The 25,420-nt window shown below is 43.9% G+C and overlaps 1 protein-coding gene across 1 annotated transcript in view; it reads left to right on the top strand.

Moving 5' to 3' along the window:
* The window catches only part of COL22A1 (collagen type XXII alpha 1 chain), a 624,908-nt gene that overhangs the window by 527,342 nt on the left and 72,146 nt on the right, over nt 1-25,420 (top strand). The window contains exons 43-46 of the mRNA XM_082257569.1: nt 7,045-7,098; nt 9,529-9,573; nt 12,414-12,461; nt 22,363-22,476. Coding sequence (XP_082113695.1) covers nt 7,045-7,098; nt 9,529-9,573; nt 12,414-12,461; nt 22,363-22,476 — 261 coding nt within the window. The remainder of the gene's footprint in view (nt 1-7,044; nt 7,099-9,528; nt 9,574-12,413; nt 12,462-22,362; nt 22,477-25,420) is intronic.

Below are 25,420 nucleotides of genomic sequence, written 5' to 3'. Positions count from 1 at the left end.
ACACATTGGGGTTGATTTACTAAAACTGGAGAGTGCAAAATCTGGTGCAGCTGTGTATGGTAGCCAATCATCTTCTAACTTCAGCTTGTTCAATTAACCACTTCTGGACCGGAAGGATTTGCCCCCTTAATGACCAGGCCATATTTTGCGATTCGGCACTGCGTTACTTTAACGGACAATTGCGCGGTCGTGCGATGCTGTACCCAAATAAAATTGATGTCCTTTTTTTCCCACAAACAGAACTTTCTTTTGGTGGTATTTGATCACCTGTGCGATTTTTATTTTTATAAACAAAAAAAGAGCGACAAATTTGAAAAAAATTAAAAACAATATTTTTCACATTCTGCTATATAACATTCCCAAATTTTTTTTTTAAAAATCTAAAAATCTAAATTTTTTAACATTTTAGGCCAATTTGTTTTCTGCTACATAATTTTGGTAAAAAAAAAATCGCTATAAGCGTATTTTGATTGGTTTGCGCAAAATCACATCTACTAACTAGGGGAAAGATTTATGTCATTTTATTGTTTTTTTTTTTTTTACTAGTAATGTCGGCGATCTGCAATTTTTTGCGGGACTGCGACATTGCGGCGGACAAATCGGACCCCTAACTGACATTTATGACACTTTTGGGGGGACCAGTGACATTACTACAGTAATCAGTGCTAAAAATATGCACTGTTACTGTAATAATGACACTGGCAGGGAAGGGGTTAACACTGTGGGTGATCAAGGAGTTAAATGTGTACCTAGAGGCGTGTTTCTAACTGTGGGGGGCGTGGCTTCTGAAATGATCACATCGACCTGTGATCCTATATAGAAGGATCACAGGAGCTCTTTGATCATTCCAGGGAGAAGAACGGTCAGCTGTGTTTACAACAGCTGACCGTCCTTCTCTCTCAGCGGGGAACGATCGCGGGTGTCAGGTGGCAATCGGAGCCACCTGCCCATGCATCGGCTTACCCACTGACGAGTGGGGGCGGGAGCGTGCCGCCGGTGGCGCGCGCTCGCCCCCTAGCTGTCTGCGTGCGACTGACGTATACCTACGGCGGTTCGCGCAGGAGTGGCTGCCTGCCACAGTATAACTGCGGCGGGCAGTTGTAAAGTGGTTAAGCTTGAGAAAATAAAATTGTAAGCTGACTGGTTTCTATGCAGAGCTGCACCAGATTTTGCACTCTGCAGTTTAAGTAAATTAACCCCATTGGTTCTTAGGGACCAAGAGAAATTATAAATTGGCATTTTCGGATACAGAACAATGATACATTGGCACTTTCAGATACAGAACAATGATACATTGGCACTTTTAGATACAGAACAATGATACATTGGCACTTTCAGATACAGAACAATGATACATTGGCACTTTCAGATACAGAACAATGATACATTGGCACTTTCAGATACAGAACAATAATACATTGGCACTTTTGGTTACAGAACAATGATACATTGGCACTTTCAGATACAGAACAATGATACATTGGCACTTTTGGTTACAGAATAACGATACATTGGCACTTTCAGATAAAGAACATTGATACATTGGCACTTTCAGATACAGAACAATGATACATTGGCACTTTTGGTTACAGAACAACGATACATTGGCACTTTCAGATACAGAACAATGATACATTGTCACTTTCAGATACAGAACTATGATACATTGGCACTTTCGGATACAGAACAATGATACAGTGGCACCTTCAGATATAGAACAATGGTGCTTTGGAATTTTAAGATACAGATAATGAAATGTTAGCACTCAAAGATACCGAACTATGATACACTGGCACTTGGCGATATAGTACAATAACACATAGAAACTTGGATATACAGGACAATTACACACTGGCACTTGTGGGTACAAAGCAATGGCACATTGGCACATGAAGATACAGAGCCATAACACCTGGATATATAGAACAATGACACATTGACCCATAGAGATACAAAAAAATGGCACACTGGTACATGGGGATAGAGAACATTGGCGCACTGATACTTTGAATCACAGGACAATGGCAAACTGCCACTTGGGGATACAGAACAACAAAACACTGTCGACTCCTTGAACAATGGCACACTGCCACTTGGGGATACAGAACAATGACACATTGGCACCTGGGGTTACAGGGCAATTTTACATTGGCACTTGGGGACACAGAACAATGACACACTGGCACTTTGGGATACAGAACAATGACACACTGGCACGTGGGGATACAGAACAATGACACACTGGCACTTGGGGATACAGAACAATGCCACACTGGCACTTTGGGATACAGAACAATGACACACTGGCACCTAGGGATACAGGGCAATTTTACATTGGCACTTGGGGATAAAGAACAATGACACACTGGCACTTGGGGATACAGAACAATGACACACTGGCACCTGGGGATACAGGGCAATTTTACATTGGCACTTGGGGACACAGAACAATGACACATTGGCACTTTGGGATACAGAACAATGACACACTGGCACCTAGGGATACAGGGCAATTTTACATCGGCACTTGGGGATAAAGAACAATGACACACTGGCACTTGGGGATACAGAACAATGACACACTGGCACCTAGGGATACAGGGCAATTTTACATTGGCACTTGGGGATAAAGAACAATGACACACTGGCACTTGGGGATACAGAACAATGACACACTGGCACCTGGGGATACAGGGCAATTTTACATTGGCACTTGGGGACACAGAACAATGACACATTGGCACTTTGGGATACAGAACAATGACACACTGGCACCTAGGGATACAGGGCAATTTTACATCGGCACTTGGGGATACAGAACAATGACGCACTGGCACTTGGGGATACAGAACAATGATACACTGGCACTTGGGGATACAGAACAATGACACACTGGCACCTGGGGATAAAGAACAATGACACACTGGCACTTGGGGATACAGAACAATGACACACTGGTAATTGGTGATAATGGGGATACAAAAGAATGACACCCTGTCACTTTGAATCCCAGAACAATGAAACACTGGTTCTTGTAGATTCTGGCACTTGGGGACACAGAACAATTCATGTTGACATTTGGGGACACAGAACAATGACATTTTGATACTTTGAATCCCAGGCAATGGGGTTGATTTACTAAAGGCTAATAGACTGTGCACTTTGCAAAGTGTAGTTGCACTCTGCAAGAACAGTTGCTACAGAGCTTAGTAAATGAGCAGAAGTTCTGCTTACTTCAAACACCCAATCATGCACTATGGTACACTGGAACCTGGGCATAGAGAACAATGACACACTGGAACCTGGGCATAGAGAACAATGACACACTGGAACCTGGACATAGAGAACAATGACACACTAGAACCTGGGCATAGAGAACAATGACACACTGGAACCTGGGAATATAGAACAATGGCACACTGGAACCTGGGCATAGAGAACAATGACACACTGGAACCTGGGTATAGAGAACAATGGCACACTGGAACCTGGGCATAGAGAACAATGACACACTGGAACCTGGGCATAGAGAACAATGACACACTGGAACCTGGGTATAGAGAACAATGACACACTGGAACCTGGGTATAGAGAACCAAGACACAGGAACCTGGGCATAGAGAATAATGACACACTGGAACCTGGGCATAGAGAACAATGACACACTGGAACCTGGGTATAGAGAACAATGACACACTGGAACCTGGGCGTAGAGAACAATGACACACTGGAACCTGGGCATAGAGAAAAATGACACACTGGGACCTGGGCATAGAGAACAATGACACACTGGAACCTGGGCATAGAGAACAATGACACACTGGAACCTGGGTATAGAGAACAATGACACACTGGAACCTGGGTATAGAGAACCAAGACACAGGAACCTGGGCATAGAGAATAATGACACACTGGAACCTGGGCATATAGAACAATGACACACTGGAACCTGGGCAAAGAGAACAATGACACACTGGAACCTGGGTATAGAGAACAATGACACACTGGAACCTGGGTATAGAGAACCAAGACACAGGAACCTGGGTATAGAGAATAATGACACACTGGAACCTGGGCATAAAGAACAATGACACACTGGAACCTGGGCATAGAGAACAATGACACACTGGAACCTGGGTATAGAGAACAATGACACACTGGAACCTGGGTATAGAGAACCAAGACACAGGAACCTTTGCATAGAGAATAATGACACACTGGAACCTGGGCATATAGAACAATGACACACTGGAACCTGGGCATAAAGAACAATGACACACTGGAACCTGGGCATAGAGAACAATGACACACTAGAACCTGGGCATAGAGAACAATGACACACTGGAACCTGGGCATAGAGAAAAATGACACACTGGGACCTGGGCATAGAGAACAATGACACACTGGAACCTGGGCATAGAGAACAATGACACACTGGAACCTGGGCATAGAGAACAATGACACACTGGAACCTGGGCATAGAGAACAATGACACACTAGAACCTGGGCATAGAGAACAATGACACACTGGAACCTGGGCTGGGCATAGAGAAAAATGACACACTGGGACCTGGGCATAGAGAACAATGACACACTGGAACCTGGGCATAGAGAACAATGACACACTGGGACCTGGGAATAGAGAACAATGGCACACTGGAACCTGGGAATAGAGAGCAATGACACACTGGAACCTGGGCATAGAGAACAATGACACACTAGAACCTGGGCATAGAGAGCAATGACACACTGGAACCTGGGCATAGAGAACAATGACACACTGGAACCTGGGCATAGAGAACAATGACACACTAGAACCTGGGCATAGAGAACAATGGCACACTGGAACCTGGGCATAGAGAACAATGGCACACTGGAACCTGGGCATAGAGAACAATGGCACACTGGAACCTGGGCATAGAGAACAATGGCACACTGGAACCTGGGAATAGAGAACAATGACACGCTGGAACCTGGGAATAGAGAACAATGGCACACTGGAACCTGGGAATAGAGAACAATGACACACTGGAACCTGGGCATAGAGAACAATGACACACTGGAACCTGGGAATAGAGAACAATGGCACACTGGAACCTGGGAATAGAGTACAATGACACACTGGAACCTGGGCATAGAGAACAATGGCACACTGGAACCTGGGCTGGGCATAGAGAAAAATGACACACTGGGACCTGGGCATAGAGAACAATGACACACTGGAACCTGGGCATAGAGAACAATGACACACTGGGACCTGGGCATAGAGAACAATGGCACACTGGAACCTGGGCACAGAGAACAATGACACACTAGAACCTGGGCATAGAGAACAATGGCACACTGGAACCTGGGAATAGAGAACAATGGCACACTGGAACCTGGGAATAGAGAGCAATGACACACTGGAACCTGGGCATAGAGAACAATGACACACTAGAACCTGGGCATAGAGAGCAATGACACACTGGAACCTGGGCATAGAGAACAATGACACACTGGAACCTGGGCATAGAGAACAATGACACACTAGAACCTGGGCATAGAGAACAATGGCACACTGGAACCTGGGCATAGAGAACAATGGCACACTGGAACCTGGGCATAGAGAACAATGGCACACTGGAACCTGGGCATAGAGAACAATGGCACACTGGAACCTGGGAATAGAGAACAATGACACACTGGAACCTGGGAATAGAGAACAATGGCACACTGGAACCTGGGAATAGAGAACAATGACACACTGGAACCTGGGCATAGAGAACAATGACACACTGGAACCTGGGAATAGAGAACAATGGCACACTGGAACCTGGGAATAGAGTACAATGACACACTGGAACCTGGGCATAGAGAACAATGGCACACTGGAACCTGGGCATAGAGAACAATGGCACACTGGAACCTGGGCATAGAGAACAATGGCACACTGGAACCTGGGCATAGAGAACAATGGCACACTGGAACCTGGGAATAGAGAACAATGACACACTAGAACCTGGGCATAGAGAACAATGACACACTGGAACCTGGGCATAGAGAACAATGACACACTAGAACCTGGGAATAGAGAACAATGGCACACTGGAACCTGGGAATAGAGAACAATGACACACTAGAACCTGGGTATAGAGAACAATGACACACTGGAACCTGGGAATAGAGAACAATGCCACACTGGAACCTGGGAATAGAGAACAATGACACACTGGAACCTGGGAATAGAGAACAATGACACACTAGAACCTGGGCATAGAGAACAATGACACACTGGAACCTGGGCATAGAGAACAATGACACACTAGAACCTGGGAATAGAGAACAATGGCACACTGGAACCTGGGAATAGAGAACAATGACACACTAGAACCTGGGTATAGAGAACAATGACACACTGGAACCTGGGAATAGAGAACAATGCCACACTGGAACCTGGGAATAGAGAACAATGACACACTGGAACCTGGGAATAGAGAACAATGACACACTGGAACCTGGGCATAGAGAACAATGACACACTAGAACCTGGGAATAGAGAACAATGGCACACTGGAACCTGGGAATAGAGAACAATGACACACTAGAACCTGGGTATAGAGAACAATGACACACTGGAACCTGGGAATAGAGAACAATGCCACACTGGAACCTGGGAATAGAGAACAATGACACACTGGAACCTGGGAATAGAGAACAATGACACACTGGAACCTGGGCATAGAGAACAATGACACACTAGAACCTGGGGATAGAGAACAATGACACACTGGAACCTGGGCATAGAGAACAATGACACACTAGAACCTGGGGATAGAGAACAATGACACACTGGAACCTGGGAATAGAGAACAATTATACTCTTGATCTTGGTGATAGAGAACAATGACATGCTGAAAGTGTTTGCATCTACTCTACTGTTAATCCATCATTTTTTCCAACAGGGTTTGGGCTTAAATACCTGTCTACATTTACAGTTTATATTGGCTGAGGAAGGAATTATATATACTTTTTTTATATTATGGTATTCTTTACTATTTACAGGGTACTAGAGGTCTTGCTGGTCCACCAGGCCCTCAAGGTCCACCAGGACAAGATGTAAGTATTGTCATTATTTGATTACATTTGTAATAGGTACAACATCCCATCATCCAACCATGTGCCAGACAAAGACAGGATAGTTACCCTAACCAGTTGAAATACAGTACCTACAGGAGCGGACACTACCACTGATACCAATAGTATGAACCATCAAATGTCTGAAATGAATGCATCTAGCCTTATGTGGAATACATCTGTATCTTAAGAGAATACAATCTGTATTTTATTTTGAAAAAATGGATGCCAGTACCCTTATTGACTGCAGGCAGGATATATAGACCAAACAGGGCAAGTGGGGCATGTTATGATAGATGATGCATAAAAAAATTGGAAGGTAAATGGTTACACTGGTCGGCTTTATATTGCTCGATAATCCATTTATTACTAACAAGCAGATTTATGCTCTTCTTTCTACACTATATTGTCAAAAGTATTGGGACGCCTGCCTTTACACACACATGAACTTTAATGGCATCCCAGTCTTAGTCCATAGGGTTCAATATTGAGTTGGCCCACTCTTTGCATCTATAACAGCTTGAACTCTTCTGGGAAGGCTGTCCACAAGGTTTAGGAGTGTGTCTATGGGAGTGTTTGACCATTCTTCCAAAAGCGCATTTGTGAGGTCAGGCACTGATTATGGACGAGAAGGCCCGGCTCGCAGTATGCGTTCTAATCTATCTCAAAGGTATTCTGTCAGGTTGAGGTCAGAGCACTCTGTACAGGCCAGTCAAGTTTCTCACCCCCAAACTCGCCCATCCAAGTCTTTATAGACTGGTCAAAATCATTTGGTGGAGGAGGGATTATGGTGTGGAGTTGTTTTTGAGGGATTGGGCTTGGCCCCCTTAGTTCCAATGGAGGGAACTTGTAAGGTGTCAGCATACCAAGACATTTTGGACAATTTCATGCTCCCAACTTTGTGGGAACAGTTTGGGGATGGCCCCTTCCCATTCCAACATGACTGCACACCAGTGCACAAAGCAAGGTCCATAAAGACATAGATGAGCGAGTTTTGGGTGGAGGAACTTGACTGGACTGCACAGAGTCCAGCCCTCAACCCGATAGAACACCTTTGTGATGAATTAGACTGGAGACTACGAGCTAGGCCTTCGATCGTTCGCCGGGAAAGGAGAAAGTCAGGCGGCTGATGTAAACAAGCCGCCTGTCATTCTCCCCTGTGTAAAAATGGAGATCAGACGGTTCTACTATGTAGGACCGTTGATCTCTGTTTTTACACTAGTAGCCATGTCCAATCACAGTTAGAAACACGCCCCTAGGACACACTTAACCCCTCCCTCTCCAATACAGTTAACCCCTTCCCTGCCAGTGTCATTTTTACAGTAACAGTGCATATATATAGCACTGATTACTGCAGTAATGTCACTGGTAACCCCAAAAGTGTCAAAAATGTCAGTCAAGGGTCCGATCTGTCCGCCGCAATGTCGCAGTCCCGCAAAAAAATCGCAGATCGCCGCCATTACTCGTTAAAAAAAAAAATGACAAAAATCTTTCCCTTTGTTAGTAAACGCGATAACTTTTGTGCAAATCAATCAAAATACGCTTTTTGCGATTTTTTTTTACCAAACATATGTAGCATAAAACAAATTAAAAAATTTAGATTTTTACATGTTTTTTTGGGGGAATTTCATATAAAAAAAATAGAAAAATATTGTTATTTTTGCAACATTGACGCTTTTTTTTTGTTTATAGCGCGTGATCAAAAAATTGCACAGGTGATCAAATACCACCAAAAGAAAGCTCTGTTTGTGAGAAAAAAAGGACGTCAAATTCGTTTAGGTACAGCGTCGCACAACCGCGCAATTATCCGTTAAATCACGCAGTAAAAAATCGCAAAAAAAACCCTGGTCAGGAAGGGGGTAAAATCTTCCGGGGCTTAAGTGGTTAAGGTACCCCACCAGCAAGTTCATCCACAAAAACCTATTGCATTATGGGATGCACACAAATGAAGGGGCCCTGAAGCAACAAGAGATACATCAATTTCCATATGTATGTACTAAAATAAATCAATTGAAGAATGAAGCTTGGATCAAATCTAAAAACCTAGAGCTAGTCGTCTCCAGACCTGCGTTCTCGGATGCCTATATTTTGAAAAAATTCATCCTCGTCCCTTTTATCTTTGGATTTAAAGATTTAAAGCAAGTACTCGCAGCTAAAGAAAACAAACTGACTCTACTAATTAGGAGAAATATCTGCAATTTTATGCTTTAGAGCAAAATTATTCATGTCAGAGTTTACTTAGGAAAGTAGAGTCTACTGTTATTTCCTACAGCTGGCAACTTTTTTTTTTTTTTAAAATAAGTATTTCTCTAATTTACACAGTAAAAAATATCCCTACATAATTCATTAGATGTGATCTGAAGTCTGTTAAACAAGATTTGAGTTAATGAATTATTCCTCCCTTGTTTCTAGGGCTTCCCAGGAAACCCAGGAGAGCCAGGACCTCCAGGTGAACCGGTATGTCTTCTGCACTATACATTCACCATACGTTCATCAAATTACTGTTATAGAACTAATTATTTTTGGCTGCATTATTAGGCATGATTGTATTATAAGGTGTATGTAAAACAAAAATACATTTTTAGTATGTTTTGTAGCATGCCTGTGGGGCTAGAGGGGGTAGGGTGATAATCACGTCCTTCATGTTTCCCTCCTCGTTGGGCGCCAAGTAAGGGTCACATAAGAGGCCTTCCCTGACATGGGTTTTTCTGGGCTAAGCTCGGCACTTTGGTTAGGGTCACTGCCTTACACTTGGGCAAGAGCATACTTGGTAGAGTCCATAGGAGGTTTCTTCAAGAAGAACCGCAAGTCCCAGCAGTCTCTCCTAATAGGGAGAATTCCGATCCCAGCATGGCACTGGCGATTCAAAATCTGGCAGTTGCAATGAGCAGCACATCTCTCTTGCTCTGGGCCTCCTAGATTCGGACCCCCATGTTCCTTTTATATGAAACAGAACCATGGGGTCGGCCCAGCAAAGCCCACCAAAAGAAAACCTGGGAATACAATTAACCATACACTTCCCAACCAGAGCAACATTAACCTCTATCTGCCTACGTACCATACAGTTTTCTTAAAGCGGAGTTCCACCCAAAAGTGGAACTTCCGCTTTAGGTGGTCCTAACCCCCTGACATGCCACATTTGGCATGTCATTTTTTTTGGGGGGGGGGCGGGTACCTAGTTTTGACAGGTACCCGCTCCCACTTCCGCTCGGAGCGCCGCGGCGCCCTGAGCGGAAGTTCTCCTCTCCCCCTCCCTCCCTGCAATCTTCTGGGACATGTCAAAGGTCCCAGAAGATTGCCGGCCAATCACGGCATGTAGCGCAACTCGCGCATGCGCAGTGCGTACCCGGCTGTGAAGCCGCAAACTGTCACAGCCGGGTGCCCACAGCAGTGATGCCGGCGCCGAGGGAGAGGATCGAGGCTTCGGGCGGCCGCATCGCTGGACCGTTGGACAGGTGAGTGAAATGGCTGGAACTCAGCTTTAAGCAAATACGTTTTTTTTGTGAATCTGGTGCAGATGTTTCATCTGAAGACCTCATGGCAAAGAACTCTCTGAAAAAAAAAAAAATTGTTGCTCTACATAAAGATGGTCTAGGCTATAAGAAGATTGCCAAGATCCTGAAACTGAACTGCAGCATGATGGCCAACACCATACAGCGGTTTAACAGTTATTTTGAGGGGACAGCAAATTTACACTGTTATACAAGCTGTACACTCACTACTTTACATTGGAACCAGTGGGTCGACCCAGCAAAGCCCACCAAAAGAAAACCTGGGAATACAATTAACCATACATTCCCCAACCAGAGCAACATTAACCTCTATCTGCCTACATGCCATACAGTTTTCTTAAGCAAATACGTTTTTTTGTGAATCTGGTGCAGATGTTTCATCTGAAGACCTCATGGCAAAGAACTCTCTGAGGATCTGAAAAAAAGAATTGTTGCTCTACATAAAGATGGCCTAGGCTATAAGAAGATTGCAAAGACCCTGGAACTGAGCTGCAGCATGGTGACCAACACCATACAGCGGTTTAACAGGACAGGTTCCACTCAGAACACTAACGAGTCACATGACACCCGGGAGGGAAAATGGCTAATTGGGCCCAATTTAGACATTTGCACTTAGGGGTGTACTCACTTTTGTTGCCAGTGGTTTAGACATTAATGGCTGTGTGTTGAGTTATTTTGAGGGGACAGCAAATTTACACTGTTATACAAGCTGTACACTCACTACTTTACATTCTAGCAAAGTGTCATTTCTTCAGTGTTGTCACATGAAAAGATAGAATAAAATATTTACAGAAATGTGAGGGGTGTACTCACTTTTGTGAGATACTGTATATATATATATATATATATATATATATATATATATGTGTGTATATATATATATATATATATATATATAGTGACACACACATATTCATATATAAATTTAAACAAACATTTTAAAATGTATTAACCACTTTAGCCCTGGAGGATTTTCCTGCTTAACGTCCAGGCCACTTTTTTCAACTTGGCACTGCGCGACTTTAACTGACAATTGCGCGGTCATGCAACGCTGTACCCAAACAAAATTTGTGGTGCACACCTGTTGAAAAGTCTGGAAGACACATGCTTGATGATGTTGAAACAAACCATCTGGTGATCCTGAAACATCCATACTGTTGATGCTGAAACAGTCCTGCTGGTAAACCTGGAACACCTGCTTTTTATCCTGGAACCCACATGCTGATGATGCTGAAACACATCTGTTGGTGATCCTGGAACACACATACCGGTCATGTTGAAATGCATCTGCTGATGATCCTGGAATATCTTCCTTGCTGCTTCTAACCCTCAAAAATAAGAGGTTTCCCACAGCCAAATCAAAATCCAACCTACCTTGGAAGTGATTGGTGGTGCAGAAAACAAGAGAGAGAGGATACAGCGCAAACTGCAAAGAGTACACTTCTACTGGCCCCCCACTCACCCTCTTATTGCATATAACTCAGTTTAAAGAAAAATCAAGAGAATTTTTATGACTTAAGCACAACTGCACCAATTACTATACAGCAGTACATACATATTGAATGCTTTTATTTGTTCCCTAATATTGCTTTATTCTAATACAAAAGCTCATTAAACATATATGTTTTTTGCCTAATGAAGTTTTCTGCTGAAAACCTTCTCCCCCCAGGAGCGCCCCTCCATGGGGGTCCTTGGTACTTCACATGTCCTAGCTGCTTTCTGTTCTGTATAGCTGTCCCCTCCTGAGCATTCTCATTTACCTCCTGTTATTCTGTATTCCTGCAGGGTCCGGCTTCCATCCTCTCCCCAGGAGACGTGCAACATCTTTTCAAGGTAAGCACACATTTTATATTGCTTCGCAGCGCAGAAACCTGGCTGGAATACCAAGCTGTGATCTTTTCCAAAAAGTCACAGAATACATAAATCGTATAACATAAAGCTAATATTCCTTTTAAAGTAGATGTTTAACATAACCAACTGCCATTTGCTTTGCTAAAGCATTGTGCATCATAAATAATTGCCTTTTTTTTTTTGCAGTGAAATAATTGTTTTTAACCTTTTGTTCTCCTTTTTTGCATCTCAATACTGCTGATTGTCTGCAGTATCTTTGTAGCCACTTACTGTCTACATACAGTACACTCCAACTAGGGATCGATCCATTATCGGCAAAGCCGATATATCGAGGGCCAATATGCACTTTCCCTGATATATAGGAATCGGCCCCATATTTGCCAATATTTCGGGAAAGTGCTTCTTCCAGAGTGATACCTGCAGCTAGAGGCATCACCCCGGTACCGGCGTCCATAGCCGACAGTCGGCTGTTTTGTAATGACAGCAGATGCGGCTGAGAAGCTGCTCAGCTGTCATTACAAAGAGTGGGAGAGAACGTCCCCCCCATTCCGCAGCCTTCCGTGGCTCGCCTGGGTCTCCCGTCCCACCGGGAGACCCGGGCAACCAGCCTGCACAGCCGCCGAAGACCCGATCAAAGCCGCATTTCGGCTCTGATCGGGTCTCCATGTAAAAACCTGGAAGTGATGTCATGACATCACTTCCGGGTACTCAGCACCAGATTCAAAATTACAGCATTCAAAACAGCCAAACTGCAGAGGAGGGGTTTGGGGTATTTTAGACCCCCAGATCCCTCCACAATAGTACCCGTCAAGAAAAAAAAAAAAAAAAAAAGATTTTTTTTAAATGTACGAAAATATTGGCCAATATCGGCCGATACCGATATGCGATGACCAAAATATCAGTATCGGCAATAAAAAAAATGATATTGGTCGATCACTAATTCAAACAATGGCTGCATAGCATATCTCAAGATGGGTTTCCTAACAACAGTGGGCCATGACTGCTTGTTGTGTGTTGAAATGACCGCTTGTAGTCTCCATCAGAAGCCCATGTGACAATGTAGAAGCATATTTGGGAGACAAGAGCAGAACATTGTCACCTTACAAGTTCTGGTGGCCTTCCTGCAGCTCATATGTTCCCATTACTGACATACCATGGCTTGTTCTGAACCATGTCTTTGTGTGGGGGTGGTCACTCTGGTAGAGGTAGGTCTTTGTTTCCTCATGTCAAAGCCTCCAGCAAGGAGAACAGTGAGCTGCACCATAGCGATGTGATTAAATCTTACTCCAAATCTCATAGAGAATAAGGAATAGCTGTTGGAGGCAGCGGTGCCTTAGATCTCAGACTGTAGATATATATGGCTATGAGACTCAGGGTACAGTAGTGACTGACTAGGCAAACTAACATACCAGGAAGAGCTCTGCTGTTTTTCAGGATAATATAAGATGAAAACAAGGTTTTCAGCATACTACGAATGCACAGTTACCATTTCTTGATGTTCTATACACAGTGAGGCAGCCCTGCTGATTTTGTAGGTTTGCCCACTGACAAAGAAATAATTAGTTTATCATTTTTTTTGATAGGTTTATTTTAACAGTGAGAGACAGAATAACAACAAAAATATCCAGAAAAACTCATTTAACCACTTTACCACCGGAGGATTTTGCTGTCTTATACGCCACTTTTTGCGATTCGGCACTGTGCGACTTTAACTGACAATCGCGCGGTCATGCGAGGCCGTACCCAAACGAAATTTACGTCCTTTTTTTCCCACAAACAGAGCTTTCTTTTGGTGGTATTTGATCATCTGTGCGATTTTAACTTTTTACGCTATAAACAAAAAAAGAGCGTAAATTTTGAAAAAATAACAGTATTTTTCACATTTTTTTGTATGAAATTCCCCCTCAAAAAAAATTTAAAAATCAAATTGTTTTTTAATTTTTGGCCAATTTGTTTTCTGCTACCTATGTTTGGTAAAAAAAAATCACAATAAGCGTATTTTGATTGGTTTGCGCAAAAGTTATTGCGTTTACTAACTAAGGGAAAGATTTCTGTCATTTTTGGTGGGTTTTTTTTAACGCGTAATGGCGGCGATGTGCGATATTTTTTTTGTGGGACTGCGACATTGAGGCGGAGAGATCGGACCCCTGACTGACATTTTTGACACTTTTGGGGGTACCAGTGACATTACTGCAGTAATCAGTGCTATAAATATGCACTGTTACTGTAAAAATTACACTGGCAGGGAAGGGGTTAATTTTATTGGAGAGGGAGGGGTTAATGTATGCCTGGTGCTTACTAAAGTGTGTGGGGGGAGGTGACTTAGTGACACAGGGACAGATCGCATGTTCAGCTATGCTGAACCCTGCAATCTGTCACTGTCTGTCACTTAGGAGATCCGCCCGCTCTGTTTACACAAGCGGGCGGATTTCCAAACTCGATGGCCCGACTCCCGCTGTGACTGAATACAGCAGGAGCGAGCCTCCGGCGGCGCGCGTGCGCCGCCCACAAGGGGAGGAGTCCAGCGACGTAGGTCTACGTCGCTGGACAGAATTGAACCACTTTGCCGCAGTAGAGCTCGAGTGAGCGGTCGACAAGTGGTTAAAAAAAGTTTTAAATTGATTTGCATTATAATGAGTGAAATAAGTATTTGACTCCTTTGCAAAACGTGACTTAATACTTGGTGGCAAAACCATTGCTGGCAATCACAGAGGTCAGATGTTTCTTGAAGTTGGTCACCAGGTTTGCACATATCTCAGGATGGATTTTGTCCCACTCCTCTTTGCAGATCCTCTCCAAGTCATAAATGTTTCGAGGCTGACGTTTGGTAACTCGAACCTTCAGCTTCCTCCACATATTTTCTATGGGATTAAGGTCTGGAGACTGGCTAGGCCACTCCAGGACCTTAATGCGCTTCCCCTTGAGCCATTTTTTTGTTGCCTTGGCCGTATGTTTTGGGTCATTGTCATGCTGGAATAGCCATCCATGACCCAGTTTCAATGCCCTGGCTTAGGGAAGGAGGCCCTCACCCAAGATTTGATGGTACGTGGCCCGATATATCGTAACTTAGATGCGGTGAAGTTGTCCTGTCCCCTTAGCAGGAAAACACCCCAAAAGCATAATGTTTCCACCTCCATGTTTGACGGTGGGGATGGTGTTCTTGGGATCATAGGCAGCATTTCTCCTCCTCCAAACACGGCGAGTTGTGTTGATGCCAAAGAGCACAATTTTGGATTCATCTGACTACAACACTTTCACCCAATTCTCTTCTGAATCATTCAGATGTTCATTAGCAAACTTCTCATTAGCCTGTACATGTGCTTTCATGAGCAGGGGGACCTTGCGGGTGCTGCAGGATTTCAGTCCTTCACGTCTTAGTGTGTTACCAATTGTTTTCTTGGTGACTATGGTCTCAGCTGCCTTGAGATCATTGACAAGATTCTCCCATGTAGTTCTGGGCGGATTCGTCACCGTTCTCATGATCATTGAACCTCCACCAGTTGGGATCTTGCATGGAGCCCCAGACTGAGGGAGATTGACAGTTATTTTGTTTTTCTTCCATTTGCGATTAATCGCACCAACTGTTGTCATCTTCTCACCAAGCTGCTTGGCGATGGTCTTGTAGCCCATTCCAGCCTTGTGTAGGTCTACAATCTTGTCCCTGACATCCTTGGATAGCTCTTTGGTATAGGCCATGGTGGAGAGATTGAAATCTGATTTATTGATTGCTTCTGTGGACAGGTGTCTTTTATACAGGTAACAAGCTGAGATTAGGAGCACTCCCTTTAAGAGAGTGCTCCTAATCTCAGCTCGTTACCTGTATAGAAGACACCTGGGAGCCAGAAATCTTGCTGATTGATAGGGAATAAAATACCTATTTCACTCATTAAAATGCAAATTAATTTATAACTTTTTTGAAACTGATTTTTTTTTGTTGTTCTGTCTCTTACTGTTAAAATAAACCTACCATTAAAATTATATACTGATCAATTCTTTATCAGTGGGCAAACATACAAAATCAGCAGGGGATCAAATAATTTTTTTCCCTCACTGTAACAGTGTTTTTCAATCAGTGTTCTGTGGCACCCTGGGTTGCAATTTGTGTACCCACGGGGTTCCGCAAACACAAGGCCTGGTTTGTCCTGGATCAGAGACGAATGAGGGGACTCTGAGATGATAAGGCAACTCAGTGGTGATGGAGGACTCTGATTTATTAGGGAGACTCTGTCATGGGAGTACTCTGGTGTGATGAGGAACCTTTCATGTATAGGGGAGACTCTGACATGATGGGGAGACTCTGATATAGTGAGGGAACTGTGAGGTAATGTATTCAGCAATGAGAGGCATCTGATGCAAAGGTGGGCTTTGATGTGATGGGAGACTCTGATGGAATGGGGCCCCTGACATGATTTGGGGTGGAGGGAGCTGGGAAGTGATGGAGAGACCTTATTAAGGGGAAATTCTGATGTATAGGAAGTCCTGTAATGTGAAGAGGGGCTCTGACATGAGGTGGGGACTGTCATGTATAGGGGTGATCCTGATGTGATGGGGGAGACTACGCGATTAGGGGACCTCTGATGACTTGGTGGGGAATTTGATGTGATGGGGTACTGACATGAAGGGGGGGGGGGCTCTTACAGCATGGGGCTCTGATGGTATTGAGGGACCTCTGATGACTTGGTGGGGAATTTGATGTGATGGGGTACTGACATGAAGGGGGGGGGGGCTCTTACAGGATGGGGGCTCTGATGGGATTGAGGGACCTCTGATGTGAAGGGGGACCACTGATGTGGCAGGGGGTCCTTTGACATATAGGGAAGGCTCTGATTTGAATAGAGGGCTCTGATGTGAAGGGTGTTGCTCTGAAGTGATGGTGGGACCTCTGATGTAATGGTGGGGCCTCTGATGTAATGGTAAGATCTCTGATGTATAGGGGGATCTCTGATGTGATGGGGCAGGGGGACTCTGATGTAATAGTGGGACCTCTGATATGAAGGGGTACCTCCAATATAATGGGGGGACCTCTGATGTATAGGGGGACCTCTAATGTGAAGGGGAGACCTCTGATATATAGGGGGCCTCTGATGTGAAGGGGGATCTCTGATGTGGTGGGGGTCCTTTGATGCATAGGGGGGCCTATTATTTGAAGGGGGGGTCTGATGTGAAGGGGGGACCTCTGGTGTAATGGTGGAGCCTCTGATGTGAAGGAGGACCACTGATTAAATGGTGGGACCTCTGATGTAATGGTCATGTAATGGTGGGACCTCTGATGTATAGGGGGGACCTCTGATGTAAAGGAGATACCTCTGATGTATAGGGGGGCATCTGATGTGAAGGGGGATCTCTGATGTGGTGGGGGTCCTTTTATGTATAGAGAAGCATCTGATTTAAAGGGGGGGGTCTTATGTGAAGGGGGGGGGGTCTCTGGTGTAATGGTGGAGCCTTTGATATGAAGGGGGACCTCTGATTTAATGGTGGGACCTCTGATGTATAGGGGGACCTCTGATGTGAAGGGGAGACCTCTGATTGAAATGGGGGCCTCTGATGTAAAGGGGTACTCTGATGTCACAGGGGTCGTTTGATGTTTTGGGGAGCCTCTGATTTGAAAGGGGAGGGGTCTGATGTGAAGGGGGGACCTCTGATGTATAGGAGGACCTCTAATGTGAAGGGGAGACCTCTGTTGTATACGGGGGCCTCTGATGTAAAGTGGGATCTCTAAAGTGATGGGGGTCCTTTCATGTATAGGGGGGTCTGATGTGAAGGGGGGACCCCTGATGTAACGGTGGGACCTCTGATGTGAAGGGGGAACTCTGATGTAATGGTAGGACCCCTGATGTGAAGGGGGAACTCTGATGTAATGGTAGGACCCCTGATGTGAAGGGGGACCTCTGATGTAATGGTGGAACCTCTGATGTGAAGGGGGACCTCTGATGTAATGGTGGAACCTCTGATGTGAAGGGGGACCTCTGATGTAATGGTGGGACCTCTGATATATAGGGGGACCTTTGATGTGAAGGGGAGACCTCTGATGTATAGGGGGGCCTCTGATGTGAAGGGTGCCCTCTGATGTGGTGGGGTCCTTTGATGTATAGGGGGCCTCTGATTTGAAGGGGGGGGTCTGATGTGAAGGGGGACCTCTGAGTGAAGGGAAGACCTCTGATGTATGGGGGGAAGGGGGACCTCTGAGTGAAGGGGTGACCTCTGATATGTGGGGGGGGGGAGGGGGACTCTGATGTGAAGGGGGACCTCTGATGTAATGGTGGGACCTCTGATGTGGTGGATATTCTTTGACTATAGGGGGACTTCTGATGTGATATTAGGGGAGGCTTCTGATATGAAGTTAATTCAGTCAAGGTGGTTGTGTGCATCTTCCCAAGTTCAGGTTTCCCATTGAAAAGTAACATTTACTTTTGTACATTGAAGACCAGGGTGCCCCGAGATTGTGCACCGATATTGTGCATACTTTTATAGGGTGCCACGGCTGAAAAAAAGGTTGAGAAACACTGCTATATAACAGAGTAAATCTTCACGTTTCGAGTTCAGTTCCACTTTAATGCTTATATGATGTATTAGTGATTGGGTCTAGGTATAATTTAAGCAGAACATCCTTTTTAGTCCCAGTACATAAATGGTCAGCGCATTTTCTGCACGAGTGTTAATATGTGTTTATTTTGGGGGTGTTTATAATAGGATGAGTAGTTATAAGTATATTTGCATCACGTACACTGTTCTTATCTGCGTTCGCCAGCTGATCCCAACCAGCAGACTACGCTAGATGTAGCAGCGTATAAAACGGCAATTACACGCCGCGGTTTAGATCTGGTTCCAAGTTGTAAGGTCTGCCGTGTCTATCTGTAGTGTATGACACAGATAACAGAGCCATAGTCATCAAATGATTGCTTATCTTCCAGCCAGCCAAGACTTCTAAATGAGCCGAACTTCCGTTTGTTTCATCATTAGTTACAGGCAACTCAGTTACCTCCAACTGCTGAGGAACTACACTATTCCAAAGATATTGCCTGAATCCATTCATCATTGTGTACTCTTCTTGAATCTTGGCGTGCTTTTGTATTTCTGCCAGATCTGTGCAGTAATCCAGTGTGAGACTTTGACTTCCAGTAATAAAGACTGCTCCTCTCTCCCCTTGTGCAGAATGACTGGGGGGGGGGGGGGGGAGGGAGACCACAGGTCCTCCTGTAGATGGCCCAGGCACACCGGGGGGGGGGGGGGCCCGGACAGGGAGGGGAGATCAGTGTGGCAGAGCACGGGGAATTAACAGGAATGCACTCTGTGTCTCTCCCTGCAGTGGCTGAAAGCTCCTCCCTCTCACGCCGGCTTTCAGCTGCTGGAGGGAGAAACACACAGTACACCGTTCCTGTATTAAAAAAATATATATTTTTTGAATGGCTTCGCAGGGTTCAGCGGGTGGCGGAGATGGAGGACATCGTGGCCCAAGCCAAGGACTCACACCACCAGTACCGCACAACTTGGGCACCCTGGACCCACTTTCAATCATTGCCAGAATTCCAAAACTTGAACACTTGAAAATCGCTGGCTAATTTGTAACCCTTTTGTCTTGTACTGGGGACGCACCCCTTGTTCTGGGGTGCTTTCATGGATGTTCAGTTCGTTATGCCTCTTTTGATGCTTGTCTTATGCCGGAGCATACTGCACCTTTTCACATGTTACCCTTCCCCTCCTCCCTTTTGTGTTTCCCTCATTTACCCTACCCGGCCCCTTTCCTATACTCCTCCCCAACCCCCCTCACTCATTCCCTCCCTTTTAAGCCTCTCACTAAATTACTCAGGATTCTCCATTTCGCACTCTGCGGTGGCTCTGACTCCACCGACGACGGTTGTGGCGCCCATGTTCAGAGATATCCATACCGGATCCCCCACTCTTCTGCGGTGGATCCCCCACTCTCTGACACAGATAGCTCCCTTTAAGGGGTGTCGGGTTTGGGGGAACCACTAGGCTTTCTCATAGGTAACCCTCATGTTCCGGTTCCCACCAGGTGGGAGGGTGCTCTACCCAACGAACCCCTCCAATAGACCCATATTCACTTGGCACTCCCACGGGTTCTCTATTTTCGCACCTTGGTGCTGCATGCTACTTTATGGGTTTGCCTATGATCTCTTATTGTCCCTTACATGCTTTATACTGCTTACATGTGTATCACTTTTGTACTTGCTCATTTTTATGGGCTTTGTTAAATGCCCATTACTGCTTTATTCTTTTTTGTACTATGTATGCTTTTTACCTTAATAAAATGTTTGAAATATAAAAAAATATATATTTTTAAACATTGTAAAAAATATTTTTTTTAAATTGTAAAAAAATCATTAAAAAAATAATGGCACATTCACACTAGTCCTCTGGCCCATGCAGTGTCAATGAGCAATTTTTTGCTGTCTGTTACTCTATGGGGATGCAGCGGCTGCATGAACTCAGCCGTTGGTCCTAATTTAACAGGTGTGCAGGTGGGGGTGAGTGACCTTGAATGCATACTGTTGTGCTTGGGGCCATACACCTGCATCCACATGCTTGCCAAATTAGGGCCTGTGGCCGTGTTCATACAGCTGCTGCATCCCCATCAGTGTTAATTTTGGCAGCAAATTTCAATTTAGTTTTAGTCTTAGTCTTAGGACTAAAATGGCATTTTAGTTTTAGTCCTATTTTAGTCTTCTGCAAGTGTTTTAGTTTTAGTCGTATTTAGTCGACTAAAACTCCAGTATATTTTAGTCGACTAAAACGCCCTACATTTTAGTCGACTAAAACTAATTTTAGTCATCTATAATCGAATGGGTGTAGTTCAATTGTAATTTGTAATGCATTATTTAAGCATTTCTCTACAATTTCCAAACTCATTATATACTACTGCTGGTCCTGGAGTGAAAAATCTAATATGTTATTATTTATGCTTTGAGCATGCACCAGTGTTAATTTTTGGCAGCAAATTTCGATTTAGTTTTAGTTATAGTCTTTTGACTAAAATGCCATTTTAGTTTTAGTCGTATTTTAGTCTTAAGACTAAAATGACATTTTAGTTTTAGTCGTATTTTAGTCATCTGAATTGTGTTAGTCGACGAAAACGTTTTAGTCGGTTTTAGTCGACGAAATTAACACTGATCCCCATAGTGTAACATTGACTGCCTGCACAAAGCAATAGTCACTTAAAAAAAATAAAAAATAAATAAATGCAGATTCACACTGTACAGGCCACACCCATGTGAACAAGCCCCAAGACCTAATATACACACACAACTTTATTAACTCGATACAGTTTTATCATTTATATTTAGCAGGAATTTTTTGAAGTGATAATGATTTTTGTGTATTTTTTTGGTGAAAGTATTGTTTTGATATTTTCGGGTGGGGGGCTGTCAGCTAGGCCATATGGGGCGCCAAGATTTCTAACAGCAGCCCTGGTAACTGGTCTTGTCTCCGCCCCCTTCTGTATACTTCTTTAGTGAATGAAGCCTGCTGGCTCCCTCCCACAGCTCTACTCTCTGCACAGTCTATGTACCATAGAGTGATGATGTCACCGCTACTTTTACAAAGTAAAATGTGGGTTCACAAAGGCATTTGGTGCAAACAAGGTGGATTGAGGAATATATAAAAAAAAAAAAAAAAAAAAAATTCTGAGCTCAAAGTTCAGCTTTGGAGCTCCACTCTTTTTTTTCCCTCGCTGGAGCAAATTGGATCATGCTTTATTGGGATTTTTTTTCTCTGGAACAACAGTGGGTACAGGATTGTGTGTATGGAGGTTTTCTATTTTTTTTTGTTTTTTTTTTTTTGTTTTTCCTACTGGTTTGAACTAGATGGACCAGTGTCTTTTTTCAACCCAACTAACTATAGCATTATGTAACTCTTATTCCTAAAGGATGTTTGCAAAGACTGTCCACCAGGCCCCCCAGGGCTCCCAGGAATACCAGGATTTAAAGGGGATACAGGACTCCGTGGACCACCGGGAAGAGACGGCATTGATGGCAAAAAGGTATCCTACAATTCTATATGAATTACTTAAAGGGGGTTTTCCTGCTGCACCTCAAACTCTGGATAATTGAAATATAAATCTTACAATTTAAGAAGAATACAGATTTTCATGGTGTCACTCTTTCCTGCATGTTAGTGGTCAGGGAATTTGACATCTATTATAACTCCCAAGAGTTTAGCTGCAGAAACCCTTCACTAATCATTTATTCCTTGTTTCCACTGAGTGGTACGGTTCGGTTCAGTACAGTACACCTTGTGTTTCCACTGCCAATAGTACCCTTTCATGATAGGCGTGGTGTAGCAGGAAAGCTGTGATAGACGATTCTCTGTCAACCAATCAAAGTTCTGCAGAGTGTAGCTCCACCCTGTTGGTACGGTACAAATGTGCTAGGTACCCCAACGAAAGGGTCACAAAAATGTGGTACGGTTCGGAATTAGGGTACCATTCACAATGGAAAGGGCATAGTGTGTTAGTGTTAGTATTGGCACTATTGCATTGCTATAAAATGCTTTTGTATGAGCCGGAATTGACCTTTAATTATACAAAGCGCTACTATTTCACCAACATTGTAGAAGAATGACCCCGATTTTTAGGGCTACTGTTACTACTGCTGTTTTGCCCATACTCTGACAGGCCCCATCCCCCATGTCTTCTGTCTGCTCCTCATGTCCAACCAGCTATGTAGTCCTTCCATTTTCTCTAAATAGCCCAATCTCCCTTATACACCTCTCCAATCCAGCTGTGGGGCAGTCCCAGTAGCATCTTTTCCTTTGTGGAACCTGCTGATTCCATACACCCCAAACCACTAAAAAACTGACCCTGAATCCGGGACTCCAAGACCCTAGGGTTGATGTTGCATGGAATTCTTCAAATTGTACAGGTAGACTCTAAACCCTTTTGTTTTGGACTTCAAATTTGAGTTCAACAGTATATTTTTTGCATTTCCATTCCTATATATCTCCTGTATATCTCTATACATCTCCATTCCACCTAAAGTATCCTTTAAAGCATCCACACCTTCTCTATCCATTCTAAAGTAAAGGTTACATGCAATAGAAGATTGTTTGTTGCTTATCCTGCCGGCTGACCCTGGAATCTTTGCTCTGTTCAAGAGCTGCTGGTGCCTGAAGAATATTCACACCTAACATATTTCCATGTGTAATGGATGGATGCCTGGTCAGCCTCTGCATACAGTGGTTCCATCTCCCAGCTTCTTTTATCTGCCGACCCCTACAATAGAGACATAGGAGCTGGCAGACTAAAGCACAAGGAGCTTTGAGGGGCTTGGACCCCTATGTTTTTAAAAAAAAAAGTTCAGCTTGGTCTCCTCCCTACCACCTCTTGAGTCTCCCTATTGGATAATGAGGTGACCTTAGCATTGGGGGTCTCAGCCTACTATGTTTTTCCAAAAAAAATAAAAATTCTCTTGCCAGCTCTGGTATCTCCCTTTTGGATAATCAGGTGACCTAAACGATGTGGAGACTAGGGATGATCGAACGGTTTGGGTCGACCATCCCTAGTTGACTGTGCGATGTTCGGCTGAATTCTTTCTGCTGAAAAAGTTTGGAATTCGGCAACCAGAACCAACCAAAATGCAATGGGACAGGAACTAAGCTTTAAAAGCCCGTGATTGGAACAGAACCATCAGTAAAAGCCAATTGAGGGGGCAGGAGAATGCTGGGAATGTGATTGGAGTGACTAGGGGGTCCAGAGGCCAATCATTAGTGAATTCGCCCCCCAGTATATAAGATAGCCCTGCCAAATCTCTAGCATTTTAATACAGGGCTGTGGAAGAGAGTGGAAGCAGTTCTGTTACTTCTGCTCTCAAAGTGTCATTTAGTGTGAGGAAAGGGATATCTAGTGTAGTTAGGGTACTATTTTCCACTATAGTTAGATTTAATAATCTAGTTTCTGTAGGGAAAGTGTTAAGTGTAAGGGGACCGTAGTGTAGTGTAGGGTTAACTGACTCTGACTGCTATGGCAGGGTGACAAAACCCTTCCATGTCAGGGTGACCGCTATAGAGAAAAGTTTGTTTCTCTTAGAACACTTACGGAACAGGATGGTGGCTTCTCCCCTGTCACCCTGCTTTTTGTTGCAGACGTTCATAGGGCTTTTTTGAGGACATGTTAGGAGTCAGGCATGACATCTGAACTTCTGTGTAGGGGTATATATACACACACACATGTATGTATATATACACATACACATATATAGGTGTGAAAGTAGCAGAAACCTATGTTTGCGCTAATGAAATAATTAACAGGCATATGTCTCCGCTCCTATAACACCTATATGTGTGTATGTGTATAAATACATGTAAGTGTGTGTGTATATATACCCCTATACAGAATTTCAGATGTTTTGCCTGCCTCCAAAGACCCCCAAAAAATGCCCAAAAAAAACGCCATATGCCTGTTAATTATTTAATTAATTTTTTCATTAGCGCAAGCATAGGTTTCTGCATAGGTTTCTGCTACTTTCACACCTATATATGTGTGTGTGTATATATACCCCTATACAGAAGTTCTGATGTCATGCCTGACTCTAAACATGTCCTCAAAAAAGCCCAATAAAACGCCTGCAACAAAAAGCCGGGTGTAAAAGTAGCAAAGCTACTAACCTGTTCTATATTAATTCTAATACAAACAAACTTTTTTTTTCTGGTTCTGGACATGCTACAGAGCTGAAACTTCACAGGTACACTTTTTAGACCCCCCAGACACTAAATCCAAAAATCTCTTTTTTTTTTTTCAATAATTTTTTCAATAATTGGCTCTCTTGTTTTGTGTGATTAATAGTCCCTGGGACATGACCCAGAACCCTAGGCACTTTTTAGGGGCATTTATTGGGTTTTAGGGCTTCAAAATGGTGTTTTTTGATTACCGAAGTTTGGGTCCCATTGATTTCAATGGGGTTCTGAAATCCCGGCCAAACTTTCGGGAA

The sequence above is a fragment of the Pelophylax lessonae genome (assembly GCF_965119305.1).
Source record: "Pelophylax lessonae genome assembly, chromosome: 5".
In the NCBI taxonomy this organism is placed as follows: Eukaryota; Metazoa; Chordata; class Amphibia; order Anura; family Ranidae; genus Pelophylax; species Pelophylax lessonae.
The sequence above is the reverse complement of the archived record's forward strand: the minus strand, read 5'-3'. Positions and strand labels throughout refer to the sequence as shown.